General features: G+C 40.5%; 1 protein-coding gene across 1 annotated transcript; it reads left to right on the top strand.

The window, feature by feature from the left end:
- The first annotated feature begins 125 nt into the window (after nt 1-125).
- On the top strand, nt 126-25,045 carry vwc2 (von Willebrand factor C domain containing 2). The gene is made up of 4 exons (XM_073482202.1): nt 126-372; nt 9,698-10,430; nt 11,882-12,011; nt 24,221-25,045. The coding sequence occupies exons 2-4, from the start codon at nt 9,777-9,779 to the stop codon at nt 24,370-24,372; spliced, it is 936 nt and encodes a 311-aa protein (XP_073338303.1). The 5' UTR covers nt 126-372; nt 9,698-9,776; the 3' UTR covers nt 24,373-25,045.
- The last annotated feature ends 183 nt before the right edge of the window (nt 25,046-25,228 follow it).

The raw sequence follows: 25,228 nt of genomic DNA, 5'->3' as shown, positions 1-25,228 counted from the left end.
CCGAATGTGACGTCTGAACGCTTTTTTCACCCCCCCTCCGTTTATTAAATTATTTATTTATTTTTTTGTCACCGTGAGAAACAAAGTGCCAGTGTGGAGCAGGGACAGCAGTAGCAGCGCGGCACTCTTAGCGGCGGATCGCCGGAGACGGAGCGCTTTCACTCACTGTGGCGATTAAAGTTGAGCGCGGCACGCTGATGACCTGCAGCATCCTCCGGGGAAACTGTGCATTTGACTGGCTTAACGAGCGTCAGTTTCCATCTCCTCACTACTGATCATTTGTTGCTGTCGTGGCTCCCGCTGTCCAGCAGTCCGAAGGCTGTGTTTCAACCCAGCGCACTGACGGATACAGACAGACTCCGAGGATCACAGGTGAATTATATCAACGCTGCTCTGTCAGGATGCAGCTTTTTCTTGATTCATGCATGGTAGTCTCATTTGCCTGGATATGCTCAGAAATCACATCAACTTAGTTTGCTGAGAATGTTTTGCTGAAATTGGTGTTTGGGTTGCATCTCTTGGAAGATTTTCACTCTCTCGGGGTTACAGGGAAGCCACCGTGCCTGCCTGAAAATTAAATTGCATCCATCACAAAAGCCTTTATATGCAAATGAGCCTGATGGGGGGAACTCTAATGCAGCCTGCGCAAAAAGGCTGATGCACCTGTAGAAGCTGCATAGGTATCAGTGTAAGTCAAGTATGTGGGTATTTTGATGTAAATGGGACTGAGGCAGTTCTAAGAAGCATCAGAGAGATTTCAGTGGCTGCACAAAGACTCTGCCTGCTCACACACTCCAGGGTGCAACATCCAGTCAACACAGCCTTCAACAGAAGAGCAGGCAGCCTAAACATGTAAAATAGTGTGTTTATCATTTGATAAATTCATAGCTTTAGAAAAGATGATAGGGTTTTGAAAATGTACGCTTTTCTGAAAATATTAGTGTTTATTTGTGCAGTTCTGTTCTGTTAAACCCATTCCCCCCCCCCCCCCCTGGGTGTGACACAGAAGAAAGTAAAAATAAAAAGGCTGCCTGCCGTCATCGTCATCTCAACATCCAGCTGATTTACACTCTTCTTCTTATTGCATTTCCAGCCACACACTCACCCTGGCAGCCTATGTGTGTGAGCAAATTCTCACCTTGTTCCACCGCACATAATCTTAAGATTATATGACAGTTGTGCAAGGGCCGTTGGTTTTGCATCGCACGTTTAGGCAAACTTTCCTCTGATTTGGGTCACTCATAAGATTTACAGTCAGAGGATAAAATTCAATTAGGCAGCCCTGCAGCAATCTTTACTCACTGGCAGATGGCTTAATACTCTTGGATCCTGCCTTAGTGTCCCTTATTGCTCTAATTGGATTTCATCATTTCACACTGTTTATCTGTATAAAAACGAGTTTTAAAATGTGGCATCATTAATTCAATACTTTCTCGGCCCTGTCAGATCCAAGCCCACTAGCCACCACTGTCTAAACATTTCACATCTCATCCCCTGTGATCTGCGTTGTCATAAATTGAAGTAGACCTCAAAGTAAATTGTTGCATTCCCCGTGTGCCATCGATGGCATGTTGGGATGTAGGAGCAGTGTAAGTAGGAGAATCTGTAATGTGCAATAAATGAAGTGCACACAGCGGCGAGGCCATATTGTCTGTCTGAGTTAATTCTAGCCTTGAGGAGATGGTTTTCCTCTCAATGACATCCAGTTTGATTTAACAGAGGGACATCGCAGGAGTTTTATTCTCCAAGACAATGTGAATGTGCATGTTTGCTTGTTTTGGAGGCTCTGTGTCAGACTTAAACTAGTGCACGATGCCGGCCGTAAACACAAATCAAAACAAGGAGGAATCTGTGAGCATCACTTTCGCTCTCTTTTCCTGTCAACATGAGGTTTTTCCAGCCAGAGCAGATTTGCAAATATTCTTTTAAATACTGCTCACACTTTTTAATACCAAATGGTAATTAGAAATAAACAAACAGACAAAAACATCTGAGCTCTCGTGTGGAAAATTCCTGGAGATGAGAGAGCTGCCTCAGTACATTTGGCCCTATTTATAGCATTTTTGTGTGTGAAACTGCTATCAACCTCCCTGCAAGGATCCTTCCTGAGTGGCATCAAAGAAGAAAAGCAAGAGGCAGGTCAACCTTAACGCAACTTAACCGCCATGCTTTGTGTTATTGAAGCCGTGCCAATTCAATCTATATGAATAACAGTATCTTATTAGTCAAGGTGGAGCTAAAAATTTCACCCTGAGCTCAGGTTGTGTGTGTCAAGACGTATTCGCTCTGCTGGGTAATGAAAACGACAATAATTTATGAGTCATAAATCAATGCGATGGTGAGCATCATTGAACCGTGAACCAACAGCCAGGTTGAATTCCTGCTTGATTAATCATTGTTGCTGCACCTCAGTGGTCAACCGGCTACGTTCAATAGCCTGACTTGTAAACAGAACTTTGGCCTTTGGACTGGGGGGGATTTATATCTACAGTGACGATAATGACCAAACCCGCTCTTGCTGGCAAGCACTGAGGCTAATAGTGAGTTCATTCTCTGTGTTGCAGGAAGCCACTGCAACATTTAAATGTCAGTGGAAAGTGGAAACATAGTTAGTCAACAAAAGTAATGGCACAGGGCATGGCAGCATCTAAATTTGCAATGTTAATAGGCAAGCAGAATAACAAAATGCAGGTTTATTATTGTGGATTTAGCCATTTAAGGCAGATAATTATAATTTTCTGCTGCTGCATACTGCATTGCCTTTCCAAGGTAGCATCTAGTGTAATGTGTGATGATTGTTGTTTAATGTGTGCAGGAAATCAAGCTGTAGAGATTTGGAGCCAGAGAAGTGGAATATTTTTAAGTAAAGGGAAACATTTTAATGTAAGTCAGGTCTTATTCTGATGAGTGTTTGCTCATGATGTGATTACCTCTTCTTGTTCACTGGAAATGGATTTTGTGCCAGCATTCAGAATAGTTAAATTTGACCTCATTTATACCCAAAAATCTAGTTATTTAGGCTTTTCCCCCAGAAATATGAATCTCCATTGTAACTCAGACTGATAATTATTTTAACAGAGCCCGGCCAATATATATTATTGGTCGATATTGACCATCACAGATATATTGGTGTTAGGGATGCAAATTTTAAGCAGTTTCTTTAATCGATAGTCGTCTGCCTTAACAACCAATTACTGGTTGACCATTGACATGATTGATCTTTGTTCAATGCAAAGTCAGGGCAGGCTACATTAGGAGTTAACAGAACAGATAAAGTGAACAACAGGTTCCTTGAATGATAAAATAAAGACTTAATTTTAATAGCGGAGCTCCTGTCTGTCCATACTGAGGCTACTAAATTGCTAAAATGTAATAATATCAGTTTGTCATTTTGTATTTTCTAAATTCAAAATCTCTTGCATTTAAATTAAATTCATTTTCCCATACCAGTATTCTGTATTTTATTTTAATATATTTGATAAGCAAGTATTTGTAATAAGTAACAGGATACTTTTTTGATGAATTTGTGCCCATCTCTGATTGTTGATTAATACATTTTTAATCAATATTCTTAATAGCGATAGGGTATTTTTCAGTGCACTAATGTCATTTTTGACATAAAAATTATAACTAAACTGTAAAATATCCTGCCTCCACTACATATGTATCTTTGTTGTCAAGTATTTGATGACTACATTTGAGGGATAACTGCAAAAAATGTGTGTATCTGTGTATAAATATATTAAACAATATTGGCCTATACATCAGATATCAGATCTTTTTTTTTTACTCCCTAATATCGTTATCGACATCAACACCAATAATCGAGTATTGGCAAGGCTCTACTTTTTAAGGCAGTAAAAATACACAGTGGTGAAAATAAACATGAAATTTAATCAGTCTTTACGTTTTGCTTAGAAGGCTTAAATATAACAATAACAATACGTGTAATGGGATTAGGTAATCAAAAACAAAACAAAGGTAACTGCATTCCAGTAAAGTTACAGAAAAAAGATGTAATTAGATTACAGATTCATTCAGTAAAAAAGGGGATTACTAACAGGATAACAACTTTAAAATGAAGAACACATCTCACACATCACTCTGATCTTGAGTGAAACCGAATACATTTCGAAAAGTCTTTTTAAAATTTAATTTCTCTAGTCTTTATTCGCATATGTTTGGTATTGAGGTTATACTTGAATTATGTTACTGACTACTTTTTTTAACAGGTAATTAGTAACTGTATATATTTTTAAAGTAACTCTCCCAACCCTGGTGCTTTGGCTACAGACATGGAGAGTGCCCTACATTATGTCTGACAGCATTGCCTGGCAAAGATCTGGTACTTGCAGTGTTGACCCATATGCTCTGCTGACATTGGTGTAAAAGTATAAACAGCTTTTATCCATTTAAATGTTTTGTAGAATACTTGTTGAAAGGTACTGAAGTGGTAATAATTAAATTTGCCACAAACTGGGCTTGAAAGCGACAATAATGAAGTGACAGTAGACAATTGTTATTGGACCAAAGGAGGAAATATTTCAGATTTGACATGTTTTACTGGCTAAGCATTAACAAATGTTTATTCTTTCTGTTTGCAAAAAAAGACCATTCATAGACAAGGAACTATACAATTATCCTACACAGTGACATTACTGACCCATTAGGAACAGCCTCTAAAACTCCAACAGGAATACAAACACAGTTGAAAAATCTATTGAATAACCTGTTATTTTCAGTAGCAGACCTCTGTAACATATTATTAGTTCAAAATTATATGTATACAAATTTCTCATTTTGTGGAAAAAGTCACTAAGTATTAAAGTACTAAAACAATCTGAAATGTGTATTTTGGGCTGTTAAAGCCCTGCAGACCTCAAACAGAAGGGACTATATAATGTGCATACTGCAGCGAGCACATCAACACAGGTTTATATATGACTTTCCTCACTGATACTGAGTTCCTATGATGTAATATTGTATTTGATGGAAATAAACTTCCTCTCCTGTTGAGTTTCCTGCTGAGGTTTTCCTGCTGTTCGACCTGTCAGGCCTGAGGTTTGAACTGACAACTCTCCCAGTGCTGCCTGACCGTGGCTGGCTGGCTAAACGGTGGAGGATTAGAAACTCAGCTCATTTAAACTCTTGTACTGCTCGATCATTAAAATTTGATAATATGCGCAGAGATGTTTTAATAATGTGTATATTTAAGGACCTTATTTTACTCCAGGGGTGTGTAGTTTGTTTGCCAATTTACACACACACACACACACACTCACGCGCGCGCACACACACACACACACACTACATGATTTCTCAGAGCCTCTGATTGCATCGTTATTTATTCATCAAAAATCAATTACAGAAACAAGATAAGATTACAGTTTAGAACAACAGCGAAGCTGAGTGGAGGTCTTGGTTTTATTGGAGATATACTGCATGTTTCACCTCCAGAGGCTTTCTGCCTGGTTCCTAAAACTGTCAGTCCAACCCCTTACATGTTGTTGCATTTTAAAATCTACAAGAATTTGACTGAGATTTTGAACTGTTCTTATGTGTATTTCATTTTTAATTGACCATTTTTGGCCGGACATTTCAGCACTTGTGCCACTTGATAATTACTTGGACCACTCCAGTGTTTGGAACCACGCAGAGTCCTGTCAGTTGCCAAACAGATGTGGAAACAGGAAAACCACATGACTACTTTGCTCTGCTCTGGTTTAAAAAAAGAGATGACTGTTCTTTAAGACCAAAATATACAGCTAATTTTCAGCGTTGATAAGTGTTTGTTTTCCAGAGATAATTATTTGGAGCTGACAAGTGAAAATTGCAGAGATGTTTTACCACTTAGAGAGTTGATTTGTTGCTCGAAAGTGGGTGTTCGAATTTGTCAGAAGTGTGAATGAACTCAGTGATGTTGGCTCATATTAACCCAGGTATACTGCTGATTGATGGCTGCAACCAGTAGTTAGTAAAGCACTGAGCATGGGCCATGTCAGGTCACATGAGTGCTGAGTTTATGAGTCTGACTGCTGCATCGCTTTGACTCCAGCAATGTCGGTAAAAACAGAGAGTTGCTACATCAGGTCCCAATCCTTAAAGAGATTTTACAGAAGCATGCATGCGGTATATCAAACATTATGTGCTCATTAGACTCAATTTAATACTCACATTTGTCTGAGTAGTAGTCTACAAGCCTCCACCCTACACCGCAGAGGAGTGCAGACGCTGTATTGAATCTTCTTGTCAGTTTGCAGTTGTTTTTTCTTTCCAGCCAGAATATCTTTGCAAGCATTCAAGATAGAGCAGTGAAGCAAAAAAGTGAATTCTCTGCAGGGCTGTGGGGCAAAGATAAATCCATGACCTTTCACCAAATTGCTTATATGCAACACTATAAATGTATGAAAGTTTGCCGTCACTTGAACCTGAGGAGTGGGATCTTAAAATTGTTTAACAGTCGGCACGGTAGTAAAAACTGAATTTTATGTTTCAATCTAGCTGCTAACATTTCATGACATTTGGCACACGTTATGCTAAGAATTAATTAGACATTTATGATAGATATCTGAGATCAGTAGGATGGCATTAGGATGGCATGAACGTAGCACTTTAATTTGTTGATGTACAGAATCTGCATGAGGTTGTAAAGGCTTAATATTAAAGGGTATGGATGGACTTCTATATATGTCTCATTCTTAACAAATGTCATGAAAAGACCAAAGCTACCAATGTGCACAAGTCTATCTCTCAGTACTTTGAGATTTCCCACTCTGCCCCGAGCCTATTCATTCCTGCTGAAGACCTAAATCTTAAAAAGCAGTCACAAAGACACTAGTCTCTATTCTCAAGAAGGCTCTGTGTCTTCTTGAGACAGCGGCCAAACAGTAAGTTTAAGCAAAACTTTCTCGAACAGGAATAAGTAGAACATTTGTTGAAGACTGTGTTCAGCTGAATTAATAAAACTTTGGCTGAATAGGGCAGAGTGATGTGGCCTTAAAAGGTGCAATATGTTAGAATTTTAGTTTAAAACATTAATTAACAAAAAATATTAACAGAATGTGAAGAAATAAGAGTTTTGAGGTGAAGTCAAAGACATCTATGTATTGTGTTGCAGAGATATCTACTGCATTAAGCATGCTAACCAGCTAGCCCTGGGCCTGAAATCCTCTTGTCTGAGCGGGCCAAGGTCCTGTAAAGCCTGAAACCCCTGCTACCTGCACGGCTAACTGAGCTAACAAGCTAAGAGTAGCTACAGTCATAAACAGAATACATTAGCAGCAGTTAACTACTCTGGCTATATTCTGCCCCTATTTGTTGGGAGTATGAGTTCAACAGGTGGCCAGTTCTTACATATTGCACCTTTACATATTGCGCCAGTTCTTACATATTGCACCTTTAAAATAATTCTGTGATACTTGTAGTCTATACCCCAATACATGATATATATCTCAATATTTTGAAATCTTCTCAAAGGCACTTAATAAATAGGAGAAATATTATATTTTTAAGCAAATACCTCAAGGCATAATGGAGGTTTGAGTCTTTTTGTGCGCTTATTATTGTCTGCATAGGGAACACAATATACGGTTATTTTAGCTAGCTAACAGCTAGCTAGCTAGGGTCGAGTGCAGTATTTCATGTTGAATGCATTATGTCCTTCATAGTAGCATTTCAATTAGTCACAACGCCAACATGTTCACACATTTTCATATGAATCTGCTACTTTTGTGCAAAGCTATCTGCTGTCTCACGAACTGAAAGTTACACAGCCACCAGCAGCTTTTACATACCGACAGACAGATGGAGTCCACAAGCCACTACACTACTACTTAATACAGGCCTAGCATATGGCAAGTGGAGTACCACACTGACAGAGTAAACTACATTGCTCATGCTCATCAAAGTGAAGGAACAGCAGTACAACAGCTCACTGATGTGTTTTTAATCGTTTTTGAGCAACAGTGGAGGGCTGTGGCACAGTTTTAGGCTATAACCTAAAATAGACCACTTATTTACTTCTTGTTAGTAGGATTAGTTTGTTGCTGGTCGTTTCATTGGCGTTTGTGGACAATGAGAAAAATGTTTCACCAGCCTTATCCTGTAAATACTGTGGTGCCATGGCTAGTTTGTGCCCAGTTGACAACTAGCCTGAGGGCCACCCAGAGCTCCGTCTTGATGGAGAACAGAGCGGCAGCAGTAACTGTGTGACAGCTAGTAACAGCTGTTAAGGTGGAGAGGTGAGGCTGAGAAAAGCCAAATGAGGTCCTTTTACTAATGAGGCTTGGGCTCATCTCTCTCTCACTCAGCTGCAGCAGCGTTATCGGTATGCACCTCGTTCTGCTTCCTCTCGGTTCCACAGCAGCTCCAAGGATTCTGCCTCAAACATAGCAATTCAGCTAAAACACAGCTCAAATACCACTGGCGTGCCAGCAGTCAATTTCAGCTTTTTTCCCTCTGAATGGATCAGAATTCATGAATATCAAACTACACGACTTAAAACATATGGGGAGACTTTGGCTTCATTGTTGGAGTCGGATAGAATTAATGCAGCTGGTTGTCCCAGCATTATCTCTGCTCTTTCTATGTTTTACCACATACCTAAACGGATTTACTCACGGCTTATTTAATGCTTAGTTTCTCTTCACCTCCTGTTTAGGGCTCCTTATCACTCTGCTGGAAATTAGCTGTGTTCATTGAGGTTGACAAAATAATCAATACAGTGAAGTATTCCTAAACAAGCGCAGACAGGACATTGCAGTTAATTGTTGAGTGAGTCAATACGGAGCTCAATCTCACCTCCTTTCAAAATAAGCTATAAATGTCAACACGGCTGCAGCCTGTTAAACGGAGCTCAGCGGTGACACCGAACATTTGGTGAGGAAATGAATGGAAGTAGGCCAGTGAACGCAGCAAAGTGTCCTATCAGGCATTTGAATTTCAAGATGCTGCAGTAAATCAAGTTAAGCAAGAGACCAAAACAAAAACATTGACTATAGCTTTTCCAAAAAAAGTGCAGCCTCTGCAACGTCTACAGTTGATCCTGGGATTCATTCGACTTGAGCTGCCATGTATTGACTCCTCACATTGTTGGAAAACTTTAAAGAAAGTGATGTGCTTTTACTTTTGATTAAAACAGAACAAAGAGATATTTAGTGTGCTTCTTTTAGAGAAAGTTTTGATGTCCCTATGGATCTTTGGAAAAGCTATATAGCAGATCAGGCTTTATTTTGAAATTGATATGGCTGCTTCATCTTTCCAGAGTGGAATTATGTTCTATTTTCAAATCAATTTCTCCTTTTGTACAGATGACTGTGATTCATTTAAGAAAAGCAGACATTGATCCTGACTCTTTGTTCCATAAGAGAAGCAGGAGCTTCAGAGTGTTAGATTCAGGCCCTTCTTTGGCTATTTTCCTCTTACTCTGTCAGTGCTGCGACCGATTGATGCAGGGTGGTGTTACAGTATGAAGTAGTATCGATTTCCTAACACGGCCCTATGAATACTCCCTGTACTGATGATCCAATTCACTGATCCTGCAGACTTGCGTCACACTCAGCAGGATGTTTGACACGATGGATTGGTGTTCCAAAGTCGTCTGAATTTCTCACACTGTTCCAGAGGCTGAATGAGACACCCGGGATAAAAAATGACAAAATACAGAGCACATAACCCCAGTTTAATTTTCTTTTTACAGATGGACTGGCTCACACCTGAGATGTGAAGTGTGTTATGTGAGCCAAGGTGTTTTCCCACCTCACTGGTGGTGGGGAGAGATGCTGCACTCCGTTGCCATGACAGCAGAAGTTCTCTTTGTTCTCGGGGTCCTGATGAGCGGCGCTCAGTGTAATCCTATAGCGACCTTACCAGCGAGCCGAGAACGTCTGGAAAGGGTGTTGACCCAAGCCAGGGAGGACAAACATCAGGACAAGCAGGCCCCAGAGGAGCCGCTCGGATACGGCGCTCAGCAGCAGCAGCCGGAGGAAATCAATGTCTTGGGCCCTAACAGGACTGCCGTGAGCCGCACCAGGCCCAACCTCAACTCCCAGACACGAGGATCTAAGGGCGGGAAGTCCCAGGAGCTGTGGAGCGAACAGGACAGCCTGAATCAAATAGACGAGGGCCCCACCAGTGATGTAACCCTGTCCCTGGACGCCATCGACGAGTACGCCTACCCAGACTACAGGGGGAAAGGCTGCATGGATGAGAGCGGCTTTGTGTTCGCCATCGGCGAGCAATTCACCCCGGGCCCTTCGACGTGCCCTTGCCTCTGCACAGACGAGGGCCCTCTGTGCACCAAGCCGGAATGTCCCAAGGTTCACCCTCGCTGCATTAAAGTGGACACTAGCCAATGCTGCCCGCAGTGCAAGGAGAAAAAAAACTACTGCGAGTTTCGGGGCAAGATCTACGCTTCTCTAGAAGAGTTTAAGGTGAGCCCATTGACTACACTCACTCATTTTTGACACGCTCAAACAAAGGAGTGCTGATAGAAACACTCTTGCTGTTCAATGGAGTTCATCACAGGCACTACACAATAAACTAGTTACCTTGCCTCGCAGCATGCAAGCGAGCAGGCAGCCAGATTTATAATGGCAAAGGTCAGCACTTGTCTTTTTTCTCACACAAAGCCTGAATATTACCGGAGGCTTAATGTAGCAGTGCGGCTCAGCAGAGTGTTTCCATATTCAGTTTGTTGATACACATGATACGGTTACAGTTATAGTAATGTTACAACTGTTACAAAGAGCTGCATGTAGGTGCTTGTGAAGAGACGCAGAGACAAACCAGAAAGGCTCCACTCAGGAGTGCACCTAAATCTCGGTGCAATGTCTACGTCAAGAAGTTACATTTTCCAGCTCCTAATGCCTTCTCTTTATGTTGGGGAGTGTCTCAGCAGGAGGTTAAGGCTAATATGGGATTTTCTTCTTCCGGCTCATGGTGTTACCGACAGCTCTATGTCTAGTTCCTGCTGGGGGAAATCTACAGAAAGCTCTCCTCTCACAAGCGGCATACAGTACGTCAGCCTTTGTGCTATGCGGTGTGGAGGGGGGTGCTTTGAAACTAAGCAACAGGCAGGTTTTTATGCTTGATTACTAAGTTCTGGGGCATTGTACTAAGTGCTGCCTCGCTCCATTTTTCACAGTGGAGTGCCATGCGGAGGCGCAAGCCTCTACAATCTACAGCAATGCTGGAAGAATTAACCTTTGCTCCCTTGTTAAGACGAAAGGTGTATGGCTTTATACAAGCGGCTGCTAAATGAAGCCTTTCACTGTAAATGTAGGAGCTGGATGTAATTCAAACTGTATTCTATCACTTCCAGCTTTTGTCCCATATTTGTTCTATTTCGAGACATAAAGGAAAGCTTGGATAACCCAGTCATTTCTAACGTTTGTGTTCACGCGCCAAGAAAATTGGAAGCATCTTTCTGTTGTTTCCCATTCCTATTGATTTTTCCATATCCACTGATTGGATAGCGAAGTTCAATTCTCGACTCAGCTCTCCCTAAAATGAGGCGTTCATTGGCAATGAAGTTGAGAAGGATGAGACTTCCCTATAGATGTAGCTTGTGACAGTGAGTGCACACCGTATTAAACCAAGCAGACAGCCAGGAGTATGTGTGTGTGTGTGTGTGTGTGTGCACGCGTGTGTCTGTGTGTGTGTGTGTGTGTGTGTGTGTGTGTGTGTGTGTGTGTTTGAGAGATAGCTGTAGAGAGACAGAGCAGTGGAAAAGGAGAGACACAAACACTGAGACAAAGAGCCAGAGACACAGATAGCAAGAAATTAATTATTTGGAGAAGACTCTTTGTTGTCTGTGTGTCGGTGTATCTGTTTGTGAACTGTTTATAGTGGTGTTAATTACTATTCCTCCTCTGCCACCCAGGTGTCTCCATGTGAGAAGTGCCGATGTGAGCCCAGCGGAGAGGTGTTGTGCTCCGTGGCAGCCTGCCCTCAGACGGAGTGTGTGGACCCAGAGTACGAGCCGGATCAGTGCTGTCCCATCTGCAAGACTGGTGAGTGGATCTCCTTCAACAACACTGCGGTGAACACTTCCCCACAGTACAACCAGCCTCCTACTGGTGGTGGCTGCTTGTTAGCTCCATTAGAGGGGACCAGACAAATGTTTTTGCTCAAGGGCACCTCAGCAGGATTTATGAGGGCAAGGTAGCATGACACTTATTTTGCTGACGCAAAGCACGCAGCATGCTGCACTGCAGTGTTTGCAGTCTCATGCCATATCAGACTTTTTTGTTTGAAGTTGAGCTGCAACTAACAATTATTTTCATTTTCAGTTAATCACCTGATTATTTTCGTAATTGATTGTTTAGTCTATAAAATGCTCATCACAGTTTCCCAAAGTGACATCTTTAAATTGCTTTTTGTCAAACCCAGTCCAAAAACCAAAGACTCTTCATTTACTGTCATAAATGACAAAGAACCAGCAGATGTTTTAAATTAATGCTTGAAAAATGACTGAAACGATTAATCGATAATCACTATGGATAATAATTATAGAAAATAATATTCTTTTTTTGCTCATATCTCATTTTCAGTCTTAATTTCATTACTCAGTTCATCTGATGGAGGCTGTGCCACATTTTCCAAATCTGTCTGTACTGTCTGGTCCAGGGATTTGAGGTCCACTTGCGTTTTACGCTTCTAGGGGTTGCTAAGTTTATGATCCTGTTGGTTTGAGAGCTTTGGCCCGTCTGAAGAGAAGGAATTCTGCGGCTCAGAGTCGATTATCTGAAGTTGTTTCGGATGATTCCAGACAGCATGTCCTAGATTATGTCCCCTTGTTTTCTTGGTGTGACTCTAATGCAACGTGGCAATGTCAGCAACATTGCTTCCTTCAGCAAAAAGAATGATGACTTGCGATATGTATCTCTGACTTGGAATCTTAAAGTGGCGCATGCTGTCTGCTATAAACAAGAGCAAGCAATTTGTATGAAGAAAAATCCCTGTGATAGAGACAAGTACTCAGTACGTTGCACATAAAAATGCTTTGTCTGTATGAGCCGCTTATTAGATGACAGTGCTGCTAATATCACATTTGAGTAAAACTGCAAGCAAGATGCTTTGTTTTTAATGCTGTTTGTTAAACTGAGCATTCCCACATTAAAGGGTAAACACAAGACAGTTATTAATAACAGATTTTGGGCAAGTGAAATTACAAAAACAACTGTCTTGCAGAGAGATTTATCCTCAAAAGAGACAAAAGAGAAAAACATATATCAAGAAGTGAATTCGACTGGATGAAATAAATAAATGTCCACAAAAAGCCTTATTCAGCAGATGACTACCATCTAATTGCTCATCATAATTACATCCAGAATGTCACATTCATTCTAAACCTAAGCTTTTGTATGTAATGAATGTACATCACCAGTTATCAATCAGAGATTGTCACACTCAAATTAAAATCCTGTCACAACCTCCAGAGATAATGCGTAGAAAACATTGGTAGTCATGGAGCGTTCCACACTCTATTAATATTTGCCTGCTGTAATCTTGGGAAATACATGTTGGTACTTTGTTACCATTTTTTTCGCTGTTCACCCACTTTTTATGTATGCACATATTGATCATGCTGAGAGGGCTCTGTGCAGAGTTTGGGCAGTGCTCCATATTTTTCCCCTGTGAAATGCCCAGTGGATTTGCAAGGTTGCATTTTCAGGCACGTCACGAGACACAGATGTGGATACAGTACAGTATGTGCAGGGATGTGGTAGATTGAAGAAAGCGGGTATTTTAATTCAAAAGTCCCACCAAAATCCACGGGCTCATTCAGCCGATGAGGATTTTCAGTTTTAAGATGGCGTCAGTTCCTATTACCATAAGATTACCACACATTACCATTTAATAAACAGAGCTCAGTATGTCTAAGACTCCAAGTTACCAAACCACAACTAACACTGTCGGAATTAGAAATACTTGGATTATTTTTCAGTTCTGTGGATTGGACTCTGTGTTTAAATGGACACTATATGGATTTAACACATTGAGACCAGTTTACTCATCATGTGGAGTACTACTCAGCCTTTGCAAACAGTTGTGTAATGTCTTTGTGGCTCTGGAGAAGCTTTCTAAACCTGCACTACAAACTGGAGGCGTGTTCGAGTTCGAAACATGAGGGCTTTTACCAGGCAGAGAGTGTTTAATAAGGTTGTGAAGTGGGAGTACCTGCTGTTTCTGGATGTACTGTAACCACACTGTAAATTCCCTCTTACATGTTTTCTTTGAATGACATCCTTATTGTTCCTCAACATGGAAACACAGGAGTCACATGAATAATTACCCCCACCAAGGATGTTATTTTTTCAGCCGTGTCCGTTTGTTGGTTGGTTTGTCTGCAGGATGACACAAAAACGAATGAATGGATTTCAATGAAACTTGGATGGAGGATGTGTCTTGGCCTAGAATAGATCCTATTAACTTATGGTGATAAAGGGACTGAATTTCTTTCTCACTTTCTTTGACATTATGAGATAGGACATTTTTCAACATTGTCGTTAATTTTCTCAGGGAATAATCCATGGGTCTTGGTGAAACAAATCTGGCATATTTAGGTGGCTGGTACCTATGAGTGAGTACAATTTGATGCTGATCCTATTTCTGGTGAGCTAATTATGGTTAAGCAGTTATGGTTGGTTTAAAGTTTCCTATTGGATTAGGCTTGATTGAATGAAAGGGGACTGCTGTAAATACTACAATACCGTGTGGGCCCAATATTACTGTGGAGAATTCAAAACACTTTACTGTTGAATTTGTAAACAAAACACAGTGCAATCGTTGGTGAATTAATTGGTCTCAGATGCAAAAGTAAATTAATTTGAGTACCAGATTGTACTGTCAGTTTCACATCACTGTAATTTTCTTTTCATGTGGAAATGCACCGTGGGAGTTGTAGTTAATTTGTTTGTGTGCACAGGTTGTACATTTGATATCAGACAACCAGGTATTTCTCACACAGTTGTTGCTCTTTTGCAATAATTACTCAACCAAAAGAGTTTCATGTCCACTCAAGCTAGCCGTCAGCCTCTTAACATTGCCTCTTTTTTCCCCAAAAAGAGCTCCTCCCACTCTCAGCTGAGTTGCATTATGGGAATGGTAGGCTGTGTCATTGTCGGAGCTTGACCTATGAAGGGACTAACAGTCAGGACGTGTTGTCCTCTGCTGCTTTGAGTTTGACCGTTCTTTTCAAAACATTCTGTCTTTATTGAGTCCTCCAAATGTATGGAAATGAAATACTAACACTCACTGGAGTGCCCCTTTAACCTGGTTGTTTTATTTTCTATCACACATACACCTGCATGGCACTTTGCTAAAATTAGGATTCTGCCGCTACATCATCTTGCAACCTCTGTCAGATCGGTCCCACACTCCTTTGGAGTAATCTGCAAGAGCACAGTGGTATTTATGAAGAGGCAGAAATAGCCTTTGGCAGCATTTACGCCTCATTTGTGCAGCAGTCAGGCTACAGAGTTTTTAAAGCTGCAGCAGGTGAAAAATTATTATCTTTTTAGATTCGTGCCAATCACTTCTGAGACTTCCGCACTTCATTGCTAGCCCCGCTGCTGGTGTTTTCAGATGTCCAGGATAGCTGCGAATGTCGGCGCTCAAACTGTTGATTGAGCAGAGTAGAGATTCTTTGTATTAGTATGTTTAATATCCTCTTGAACAGTGAGCAGTTCTGGCTCTGATTTGATGAAAAGTGGTGGGATTGTCACTGTGTAATCACTCTCCACAATCACCAAACATTTCTGTGAGTGTCAAACTCTGCACAATACTGATGACCTTCCACCCACTGGAGAAAATGGAGGTCTCTGTCAGCAAAAAAAAAAAACGTGTTGCTTTGAAGGCTTAATTGGCACATGCTATCATTTGCATTTGCAGTTCATTTCACGCTAGACTTGACACCATAAAATAAACATAGCCATGTTCAAAAATGAGCTTTAGGGGATACCTTGTTAATAATTGGACAGTTTATTAATCAGGCATAAACAGAAGTAAAATGAGACATCACTCTAAACGACACCACTGATCTTCCCTCAGCTTGTATCAATATCACGATTAGACATCAGATTTCACTTTGTCTTTTATTCATGATGCTTCTTTGCCAGGTATTACAGACGCTGCCATTTAAATGATGAGGATCATTGATTGTCAACTCCCATCTTGCCGCTGTTGATCATGCAGCGCTCAATACGAGACAGTGCCGCAGTGGTAGCTCCAAGATGAAGTACTGACGGTGTAAAATAAGGTTATTGGAGGTCATCAGAGAGTTCCCGCTCAGGTGATGTTGTTTGTCTTGTCTGCAGATGTTGTTTGAAGTGTAGACAGATGTTAAGGCCTCCCAGGAACTCTGATGCATTCAAAGTGTCACATCAAAGCTCAGCTCATTAATGGGAAAGGATTAAATACTCACCCAGATGTTTAAAAAGGAAAGAAAACTGCCACAGAGTTGAATAGTGCGCATAAAAAGTATATAACATGAGAAAATGGAACAAATGAGGCGAAATATTGAAACATCAGATCTGTATAGAGAACTCTGATTTGGTTTCTTATTCAACAAGTCATCCCTGCTGTCTTTACTTTCATTTCCCAGCTAACAGCCCTTCTCCGCTGCACCATTTTCACTATTGATATAAATCACAATGAGGTATTTCAATGTTTGATAAGTTCATCAAAAATGCAGGGGCATTATCTTGGCCTTTTCAGGCATGCAAAATCAATGCTTATGGCAGAGCACCCTGTCTCAGATGTGTTATTCAGCCTGTATGCGAGGAGACACTTGGGGAAGAGCCAGGGGAGCTAGATGAAAGTGAGAGGTATCGCGAACATCCACCCCAGACAGTTGTTCATGAATATCAAAGAACAGCTGTGAATGGAGGCAGGTTCTCATCATTTTTTACTCATTATCTCAAAGCGCTGGAACACATTGCAATTAAATGGTTTCATACCCAGTAAAGTTTGTGACTATCATTCACTCGCTGCCACAAAGTTCAATTAAACAATATTGATTCTCTCAAAGAGCCATTTCTTTTTTCTGCTTGAAATGTTATTTTCATTTTCCACAACATATAGGTGAAAGAGACATGGAAGTGTTTGTTGTAAATTCGATGCCAAGTGTTTTCTCTCTCACAGCATCTGCTTTTGAAGAAAAAAAAAAAAAGATCAATGCAGGAGAAGCCTCTCTCCGCGGCACCTCGGCCGACGCTCCCTCCCTCTTGTCCTTTGCTCTTGCAGGGTATCGCCTTGGCAACGCATGAGGAAACAAGTGGTGCTCTTCAAGACTCAGACATTAGGGTCAACACTAATCTGGGGGGGATGTGATAAACAGTCTGAACCTGAGCCAAAATCACTTCAAATAGAGCAACACGAGACATGGTAGCCTGGTTGCCAAGAGGGATAGAGACTCATTTAAATTAAGAGAGGCATGATTCATAGAGGGCCTTTTAAGATGTGGCAGGTTTTTTTTTTTTAAAGGAACACGTAAAAAAACAGTCGAGTGAAAGGGAAGTTGTTTATTTGCATGTGAAATGGTGTGGCTAGGCCATTTGAAGCAGCCTCCATCTCATCCTGACAGCACAGACAAGAAGAGTGTAGCAGGCAGAGCTAGTCTCAGGCAATACATGCAAAAATTACTGCTGCTTTATAATTGACTGCTGTTCACTAAGCCCTGCCAGCCTTAGTTAGCATTGCTATGCCTGTCAAGCTTTCCAGTTTTACAGTGAAAATGGAGGCACATTAACCAACAAATTCGCAACAAAACTTTGAAACAGCAGCTCTTTGATATTACACAGAAGTTAACAAAAGCAGGTTCCTTATTTCTAGCAGATGCCTTTGGATTTTGTTGGCTGAAATGACGACTGTCACTAGCAAAATTTATCTGATGAAGATATGTAGCAGCCAATATAATAATGTGGTGAAAAAGTAATGACGCTTGAAAATGTACTAAAATTCAGACTTGATCGAAAATGTAATAAAACCTATTCGGTAGCACTTCATTTGAAGGCGACATGCATTGAATTCAAATCACCTACATACTGTGTGCAACACCTGATAATAAAAAACAGTCACAAGTGTTTGTTCCACCTGGTCACAAAGATGATCAGGAGAGGCAACAGAGACACTTGATTCAATAAGAATCAGCGTTGAGTCAGATGAAAAAGAACATTTCATGGAGTTCGGCTCAGCTGTTCATCTCTCACTTGTGTAATGTTCATCTTCTGTCATCCTGTGATGGTGCCTCATCTAAGATTCACTCTGGTTGATGGACGATCCATGCATAACGACCAATCAGCATGGGTATTAGCTCATTGTTTCTCACTGGTATTTTATTTATTTTAATGCATCTTTGGGTTAATGTACCATTTGCCATCTGTCTGTAAATTTCAAATTCTTCATAAAGCCCAGAGGTTACATTTCTAAACATGAAATCACTGTCAGATGTTAGTGTTTTCATAGTATTTTAGTTGTAATTTTCTAAAAAAGTATGACATTGTCAATAAAATTGTTATTTCAATATTAGTCAGGAAATATTATTACATTATTGGTCAAGTTCTTATATTATTGAGTTTATTGCATTTTTGGTCAGGTTAAGTGCACAGTTTATTAAATTTTCAGGTGTTACTACACTTTTAGGGAAATATTACACTATTGGTTGATACAAGCTAGCTTGCATAAGCTAATGTTTATGCTAAAACCCTGTGTGTTGGATGAAAGATCTGTCTCAAGCTGACCTACAAAAAACCTGTAAATTGGTCTTTTCCCAAGCAAAAAGTCTGCATCATCTTCAGCTGATGATCCTTCGAAGGCATTAAGGTAAAGGTGCAATGTTGTTTGTGTGCTACAGGGGCCCTAGTAAAATATTACAAATACAAAATATCATTAAAATGTTGATAATTTTTCACATTTTACAAACAATAGGCTTTACTTTTACCATGGAAAAGTATTAGAGGATTAGAAATACTGAGCTCGGCAAATGTAACCATAGTAAATGGTGCCGCAGTTGCTGGAGTGTAAACTTTAGCAGGACTGAGTTGCATATACTATTACAAATTTTTTTTTTTTTGGAAACCAAACTTAAAAGTTTTCCACAATCTTTAAATACACAATACAGCTCTTATTGGAGTCCTGTGTGTTCCACTTTTACATGAGAGGAAGTCCAACGCTTGACAGTCCTGTTGTGCTTAGTTACGGTTACTAAGGTATGATTGGACAATTGCTGTTTTGGAGGCAGGAATTAGGAACAGTTCATTAGCATTTTAATTATTGCTGCTTTTTAAAATAGTGAGTCACATCAGTATACACAACAAACATAATGAGCAGCACTAATGGAATCAGTATGAGTTGTGTGTTGGCCATGATGTAATCAACTCATGTACACTGATTTCATTTTTTTGATAAATGGCAAACCATTTTTTCACCTTTTGGTTTCATCATGCAGCAATATTTCATTATCTCGAGGCCATTTTCCATTATTGCTCTACAGAGGTATGATTACCGTAGTGAAAGGTCACTATAATGAAGGTAATTGTTTGTCACATTGTGTCTTAACAATTAGAGTAGGCCACTGCTGAGTTACTGAGTGGTCGGCCTGTTATGGGTTATTTTCTTTATTATCTTCTGAATAAAAATCGATGTTAATGTGACTCTGATATGTTTTTATTGACAGTTTTTCAATAGAATAATGAAGGGCACCAAAACTAAACAAAAAGATCCTCTCCGCTGACGCCAAACCTTTAAATATGCTGTTTATGAGGTTGAAGTAAATGAAGGTCTCCTAGTAAAGTCAGTCACCTGCACACCGCTGTGAAGGCTGGCAAGGTTTTGTGGCTTGTCCCTGTGAAGGACATCAGTCGTGACAGTGGTGCAGCTGGGTTGTTCAGCCACACAGATTAGCAGTGGGCGCAGTAGCTGGAGACAACATATGCAAACAAACATTCAATATGAGGTGGCACTTTTATTAAACTCTCTGTCTGTGGCTTTAACCTGAAGAGGTCCATATTTAAAAGCATGAGTTCGCTTCATGCAGCACCTGAAGAAAAAATTATTCATATTGTTGTTAAATCATCGTCTCTCCCTGCGAACTTCTCCCGCTTCCTGTCTTTACAAAGCAAGGTCATTTTTATCCTGCATTTATAATGCAAATGTACTCAAGAAATGCATTAAGATGAGTGATTCCTGCTATTCTTCGCTTTCCATTACCCTATAATGGAGCCCTGAAAGTTTTTAACATTTCAGAATTAAGGGGTGTGATGATTGGGATGTGTCCTCGTTTCCCTGTCCATTATCTGCGGCTGCTACGGAGCCAAAAGCCACAGGTGCTAATGGCAGTCTCTTTCACACGCCGCCCATGCCAACTTCTAACACGCTGTAGTGACAGTTTGGGTCCAACTGTTCATGCACATGTACAGTCCATTTGTCTCTGCTGCGTCGGGCGTCGTTGAAAAGCTCTTGTGAAGCCTGATGCGCCTATAAAAATCTCTTTCTGCCACAGAGCGAGAGCAGAGATAGACAACGAGTGATGGAGAGACGGGGATATGCTATATTAATGAAGCGATTACAAAAAGGTGGGTGTTATATGAATGGCAGAATAATAGGGTGAGAGGGATGAGTGAGCACAGCGGCGCAGAATCCATGCATTAATTAACACAAATGAGTGTCGTGCTACAGTGAATGACTGGATGACAGGTTGTGATTTAATCCCAGCTCCCGAAGGAAGCATTTTTGATTTATTTTGTAAAACACACAATTATTTTCCGCGTTTTTCTCTCCAAGGATATCCTTGACATATGTGCCTTTTATTTGAGACGCTGTGTTCTAAATGCTGCTAATGATGATGAATCAGTAGCGACAGCAGCCTGGGCCACAGGATGAGTTGTTATTCAGATAGGGTGTGTGCGTGTTCATCTGAAGACTTATAAATGTGTTAGGGTTGACATTTTGACAGGCCTCGGCAAACTGTTCACATTGATTGATGTGCCAGCATGCTCCTCCCGGGTACCAGCGCCCAATGAAATGGCGGGGCTGCAGCTGAAAGACTCCCCATTTATCAGCATCTTAATTATACAACAGAGTGGCTCAAGACCTTGTTAGTCTAAGGGAAATAGCCATTGTTATGCTATACCTGATGTTGTGGAAGCTATTCCCGCAGTGTTTATATTTTTCCGTGCAGCTTGAGAGATAATGGATGATTTATGAGTGCTTTTTTGCGAGCCACTGGTTGAGGACAGAGGTACTTTCACTCGACAAAAGCATTCCCATCACACCTAGTACCAAAGAAGGTAATGCTCTAGGTGATACAAGGAGGACATTTATGCCTGGTGTTGTGGGCTTGGCAAGTTTTTTGTCCACGCAATTTTGACAGATAGAAGGGAGCATCGAAATAAGCCGGGCCCCAGTGGTACTTCATTTCTCGGGGCCATTTACAGGGCTCAGTTCTTAACAAATACCTTTAACATCAAAATTTCCATTAGCAAGATCCAATTTCCTGCAAAATAATAAAAAAAAGAACAGTCCCTTGGGGTGCACTTCAGAACTATATTAAAGCAGTGTGTAACAGTGCTTAATTTGCTTTTTATGCACAATTCCCACTCTGCATTCAAACCTTGGAGTTATAGAGGGAGGCCGCCTACAGCAAGAATGATGCTTTTCTTGTGGCGTAGCCAATCTAAGGAGTGTAAAACAAATGAGCACTGAAGACCTCTCATGTGCACATCTAAGATTGAATTTAATTACCAAATTTTAAATAAGAAACCTAAATGTCGGAATCCCAGGAGTAGACAGTGGAAGAAATAATTGTGAGAGTCGGATCCTTAAGAATTCAGCGTAATCACTTTAATCCCAGGATGCATCTCTTCGCAGTCTTCCACAGTGAAATGCTGCTCTACATCAACCATGAGTGGTCACTTAGTGGTCTGAAGAGCATGATAATGATGACCAATGGAAAAGCTATTTTGGGCTGACACGAAGCCAACTGATGATTCATGTTAGATTGGGGGGAAATATCAGAAACGGCAAATTCCACCTTTACAAGGACCGCAGTGAAAACTCATTATGTTAAACGTGAGCAGGGTTGGTTTCAGTCAGAATTTAAATTCTGTCAGAAATGGCCACTGACACCAGCAGAAGCGTGTTCACAGAGCTTTATGCCTGTGTATCCATTATTTTTCTGTGCCGCTTATAACACTATTTTAGGAAACAGTCAATGAAAGCCCAGATGTGAGAGCCCATTTTCCACTGAGAGAAATGAAATGAAGGGCAGCGCATTTGGTCTCTTGTGTTCATTCTTCTTCTTTGACTGACTACATTCAAGTTCGCTGGGATGTCATGAAACTATCTCACAGAAACAGGATGACTAACTGCATTAAACTCCATAAGGAAATGTGGTCATTGCAACAGATATGTAATCTAAAAGTGGTAGCAAAACAATAACTGAAGTCCTGTCCTACTTTCACACTAGCTTGTGTCCCATTGGCCTCCGTTCCACATTGTATTTTTTCACAGAGGGGTTTTCTTTCATCAGTTTGTGTGGAAAGCTGAAATATGTGGCTGGGTAATTCCACTGATATTCCCATATATGTATATATATCCCATATATATATATTCTCATATATCTAAATTAATATCTAAGCACTTTGTGAGAGCATTGACCTACTTTAGCTTGTGTCTTAAACAGAAACATTGTGAAAATCCTGCCATATAATAACGACACAAGAGCACTATAACATACCCCAATAAAAGAAACGACATAATGCACATTGGATCCAAGAATACAAAAACTTTTGCTATTTTATCTCCATAAAATAAACCACACAATGGCCATTCTCCTTGAACTTAAAGCTGCTGGGATAATGCTATACTGTTATGTTCCAGCAGTGTATAAATGCAGGGGATCAAATTATAGGTACAAATAGTTTTTTCACCACTTTCCGATTGTTCAGCAACTGAAAAGACCATAGATAATGAAAATCTGGAAGGACATCTGGCCATATTTAAAGGGAAAGCAACATATTTTACAGCCCATTAGCCAGCGTTGGCATTTAACCACATCCCATCTAACATTACTGTTTGATTACATCTAGTGCGTTTTGCTTCAAGGCTTAAATAAATGTTCCCAAGATATCTGTTGATATTTTACACACTATCAAACAGTAATCTTTAAAAGTGGCTGAATGCTAACGTTAGCTGTTGTCTAACAGAAGCTACTGGGTTATCAAATTTGTTGTTTTACCTTGAAGTATGGCCCGATGTCTCTCTGGATTTTAACTATCTATTATCTTTTCAGTTGCTGGTCAATCAGGAAGGGGTTAAATGATATTGGAATTGCAACCTGGAACAGAGCAGCACAACATTTGAGCCTCCCAACCTGACCTAACTTTACATTTCTTTAGGTTACATTTTTTTTTATGTCTCTTGCATCAAAACGCTGCGCTTATGCTCTGGTTAGGTTTACACACAAAAACCACTTGGTTAAGGTTGGAAAAAAATCATGGTTTGGCTTAAAACATTTTGGTCACCACGATCACAGATGGAGACGGTTTGACTTCCCATGAAATATAGCCGGTTTGGACACCACAAAAATGGCTGGAAATGCCCGCAGGTCTCCTTAAAAATATCCAGTGATGTGACTCGAACAGCAGTCAACCGTTTGATAGAGGCTGATATTAACGGTCCCTTGCCTGATTTATCAATGAAGAAAAGCATGATTTTCTCTTTACAGAACAACAGAACCTGTTTCCAGACTGACCAAGGATGTCTGTGAATTCGTAGACCGTGAGCATCACAAAGGAATGTGACTTTGAATTGGGTCTTAAGTCCTCTAATTGTCCTCACATTGAACGGTGTCCTTGGTGAGTCTAGTAGCAGAAAAATGACACAAACTTGGGCGACCTCAGTAACATAGTTATCTTTTTTTTTCGTTTAAATTACTTCAACACCAACAAAAGGATGGTTTTTCTGGACTCCTTATCATCAAGTTTTTAACTTAGTTTGACCAGAGCACAGTTCCAACACGGCACATGAAATCACAAGAGCAGAGCAAATCGTGCATTTTCCCTGTTCAGAGTCTGACCTCGATAACGTGACACGGTGCTGACAACACAAAAGAAAACGCATTAAAAATATATAAAGCCAATTTGAAATTCCATTTTGAAACATATTATAAGGGCTGCTTTCTATTTTGCTCCAGATTAACTGTTTTTCTCCCGTACAGGGCCGAATTGCTACGCGGACACAGCCGTGATCCCGGCCGGCCGAGAGGTGAAGATTGATGAGTGTACAATCTGCTACTGCACATACGAGGAGGGCACATGGCAGATTGAGCGTCAGGCCACCTGCAGTAAGAACGAGTGCCAGCGGAGCTAGAGACTGTCACGGTGAGAGGGGACATTGGCACACAACACCAGCGCCAATCCGCATGTAAACTCTTGGCCTTTCACCCAGTCTACCGGACATCAGGGTCGGACAGCAACCCTTGAGCATTTTCGGCATTTATAGTCACTCCTGTACTACTTAAAAAAAAAAATGCTTTTATGAAAGTTTATAATCCACACACAGAATATCTATTTATCTATGTATTAAATTATTTATGAATATACACAAATATAGGAGTCATTAATGCTGAACTAGTGAAAAAGTATTTTTTATAGCCTCTGTATTTTAATAAGCAATGTATTGGACCAGAGGTCAATTAAACAACAGAATGTATAGAACACACACAGCTGTCTTTGGAGGCGAAAACCTCAATGTCTCGACATGTGGTGTCGCTCGACAAATCCTGACACCACCCCCTCTACCACCAAAGTGCAGACTAGACTACGCGCGATCCATTTCAGAGTAATGGGTAAAGATTTGCTGTGCAGGACGATCAAGTGCAGAGTTAAAAATGACGACGTGAAAACAGAAGGCAATTCAAGAGGACTTGACTGTTTCCTGATTTTCTTTTATCTTTTTTTGGATGTTCAAATGTGTTTTGATTTGAAAGTGCTTTTTTGTATTTCTATTGGTACTGTGTATTCATGTTTCAAATAAATGCCAATCTGCGCTCTATAAATGCTTAAATGGTACTTTTCAGCCACTGAAAGGATGGTGTTTTACATTTACAGACAGACAGTTGATTTAATGTTCACTTGAGTCAACGAATGACAGTGAGACAGAATGATCACGCGATTTTTTCTGATTTTGCATTTCAGATATCACAGGTAAACTTTGAATGTGACAG

Source organism: Pagrus major, chromosome 15 (assembly GCF_040436345.1).
Source record: "Pagrus major chromosome 15, Pma_NU_1.0".
NCBI classification, from domain to species: domain Eukaryota; kingdom Metazoa; phylum Chordata; class Actinopteri; order Spariformes; family Sparidae; genus Pagrus; species Pagrus major.
The sequence above is the reverse complement of the archived record's forward strand: the minus strand, read 5'-3'. Positions and strand labels throughout refer to the sequence as shown.

Coding starts and splice junctions, on each gene's coding strand:
- vwc2 (XM_073482202.1), top strand. CDS start 9,777: ATGCTGCACTCCGTTGCCATGACAGCAGAAGTTCTCTTTGTTCTCGGG. Junction 10,431..11,881: donor CTTCTCTAGAAGAGTTTAAG/GTGAGCCCATTG, acceptor TCTGCCACCCAG/GTGTCTCCATGTGAGAAGTG. Junction 12,012..24,220: donor CTGTCCCATCTGCAAGACTG/GTGAGTGGATCT, acceptor TCTCCCGTACAG/GGCCGAATTGCTACGCGGAC.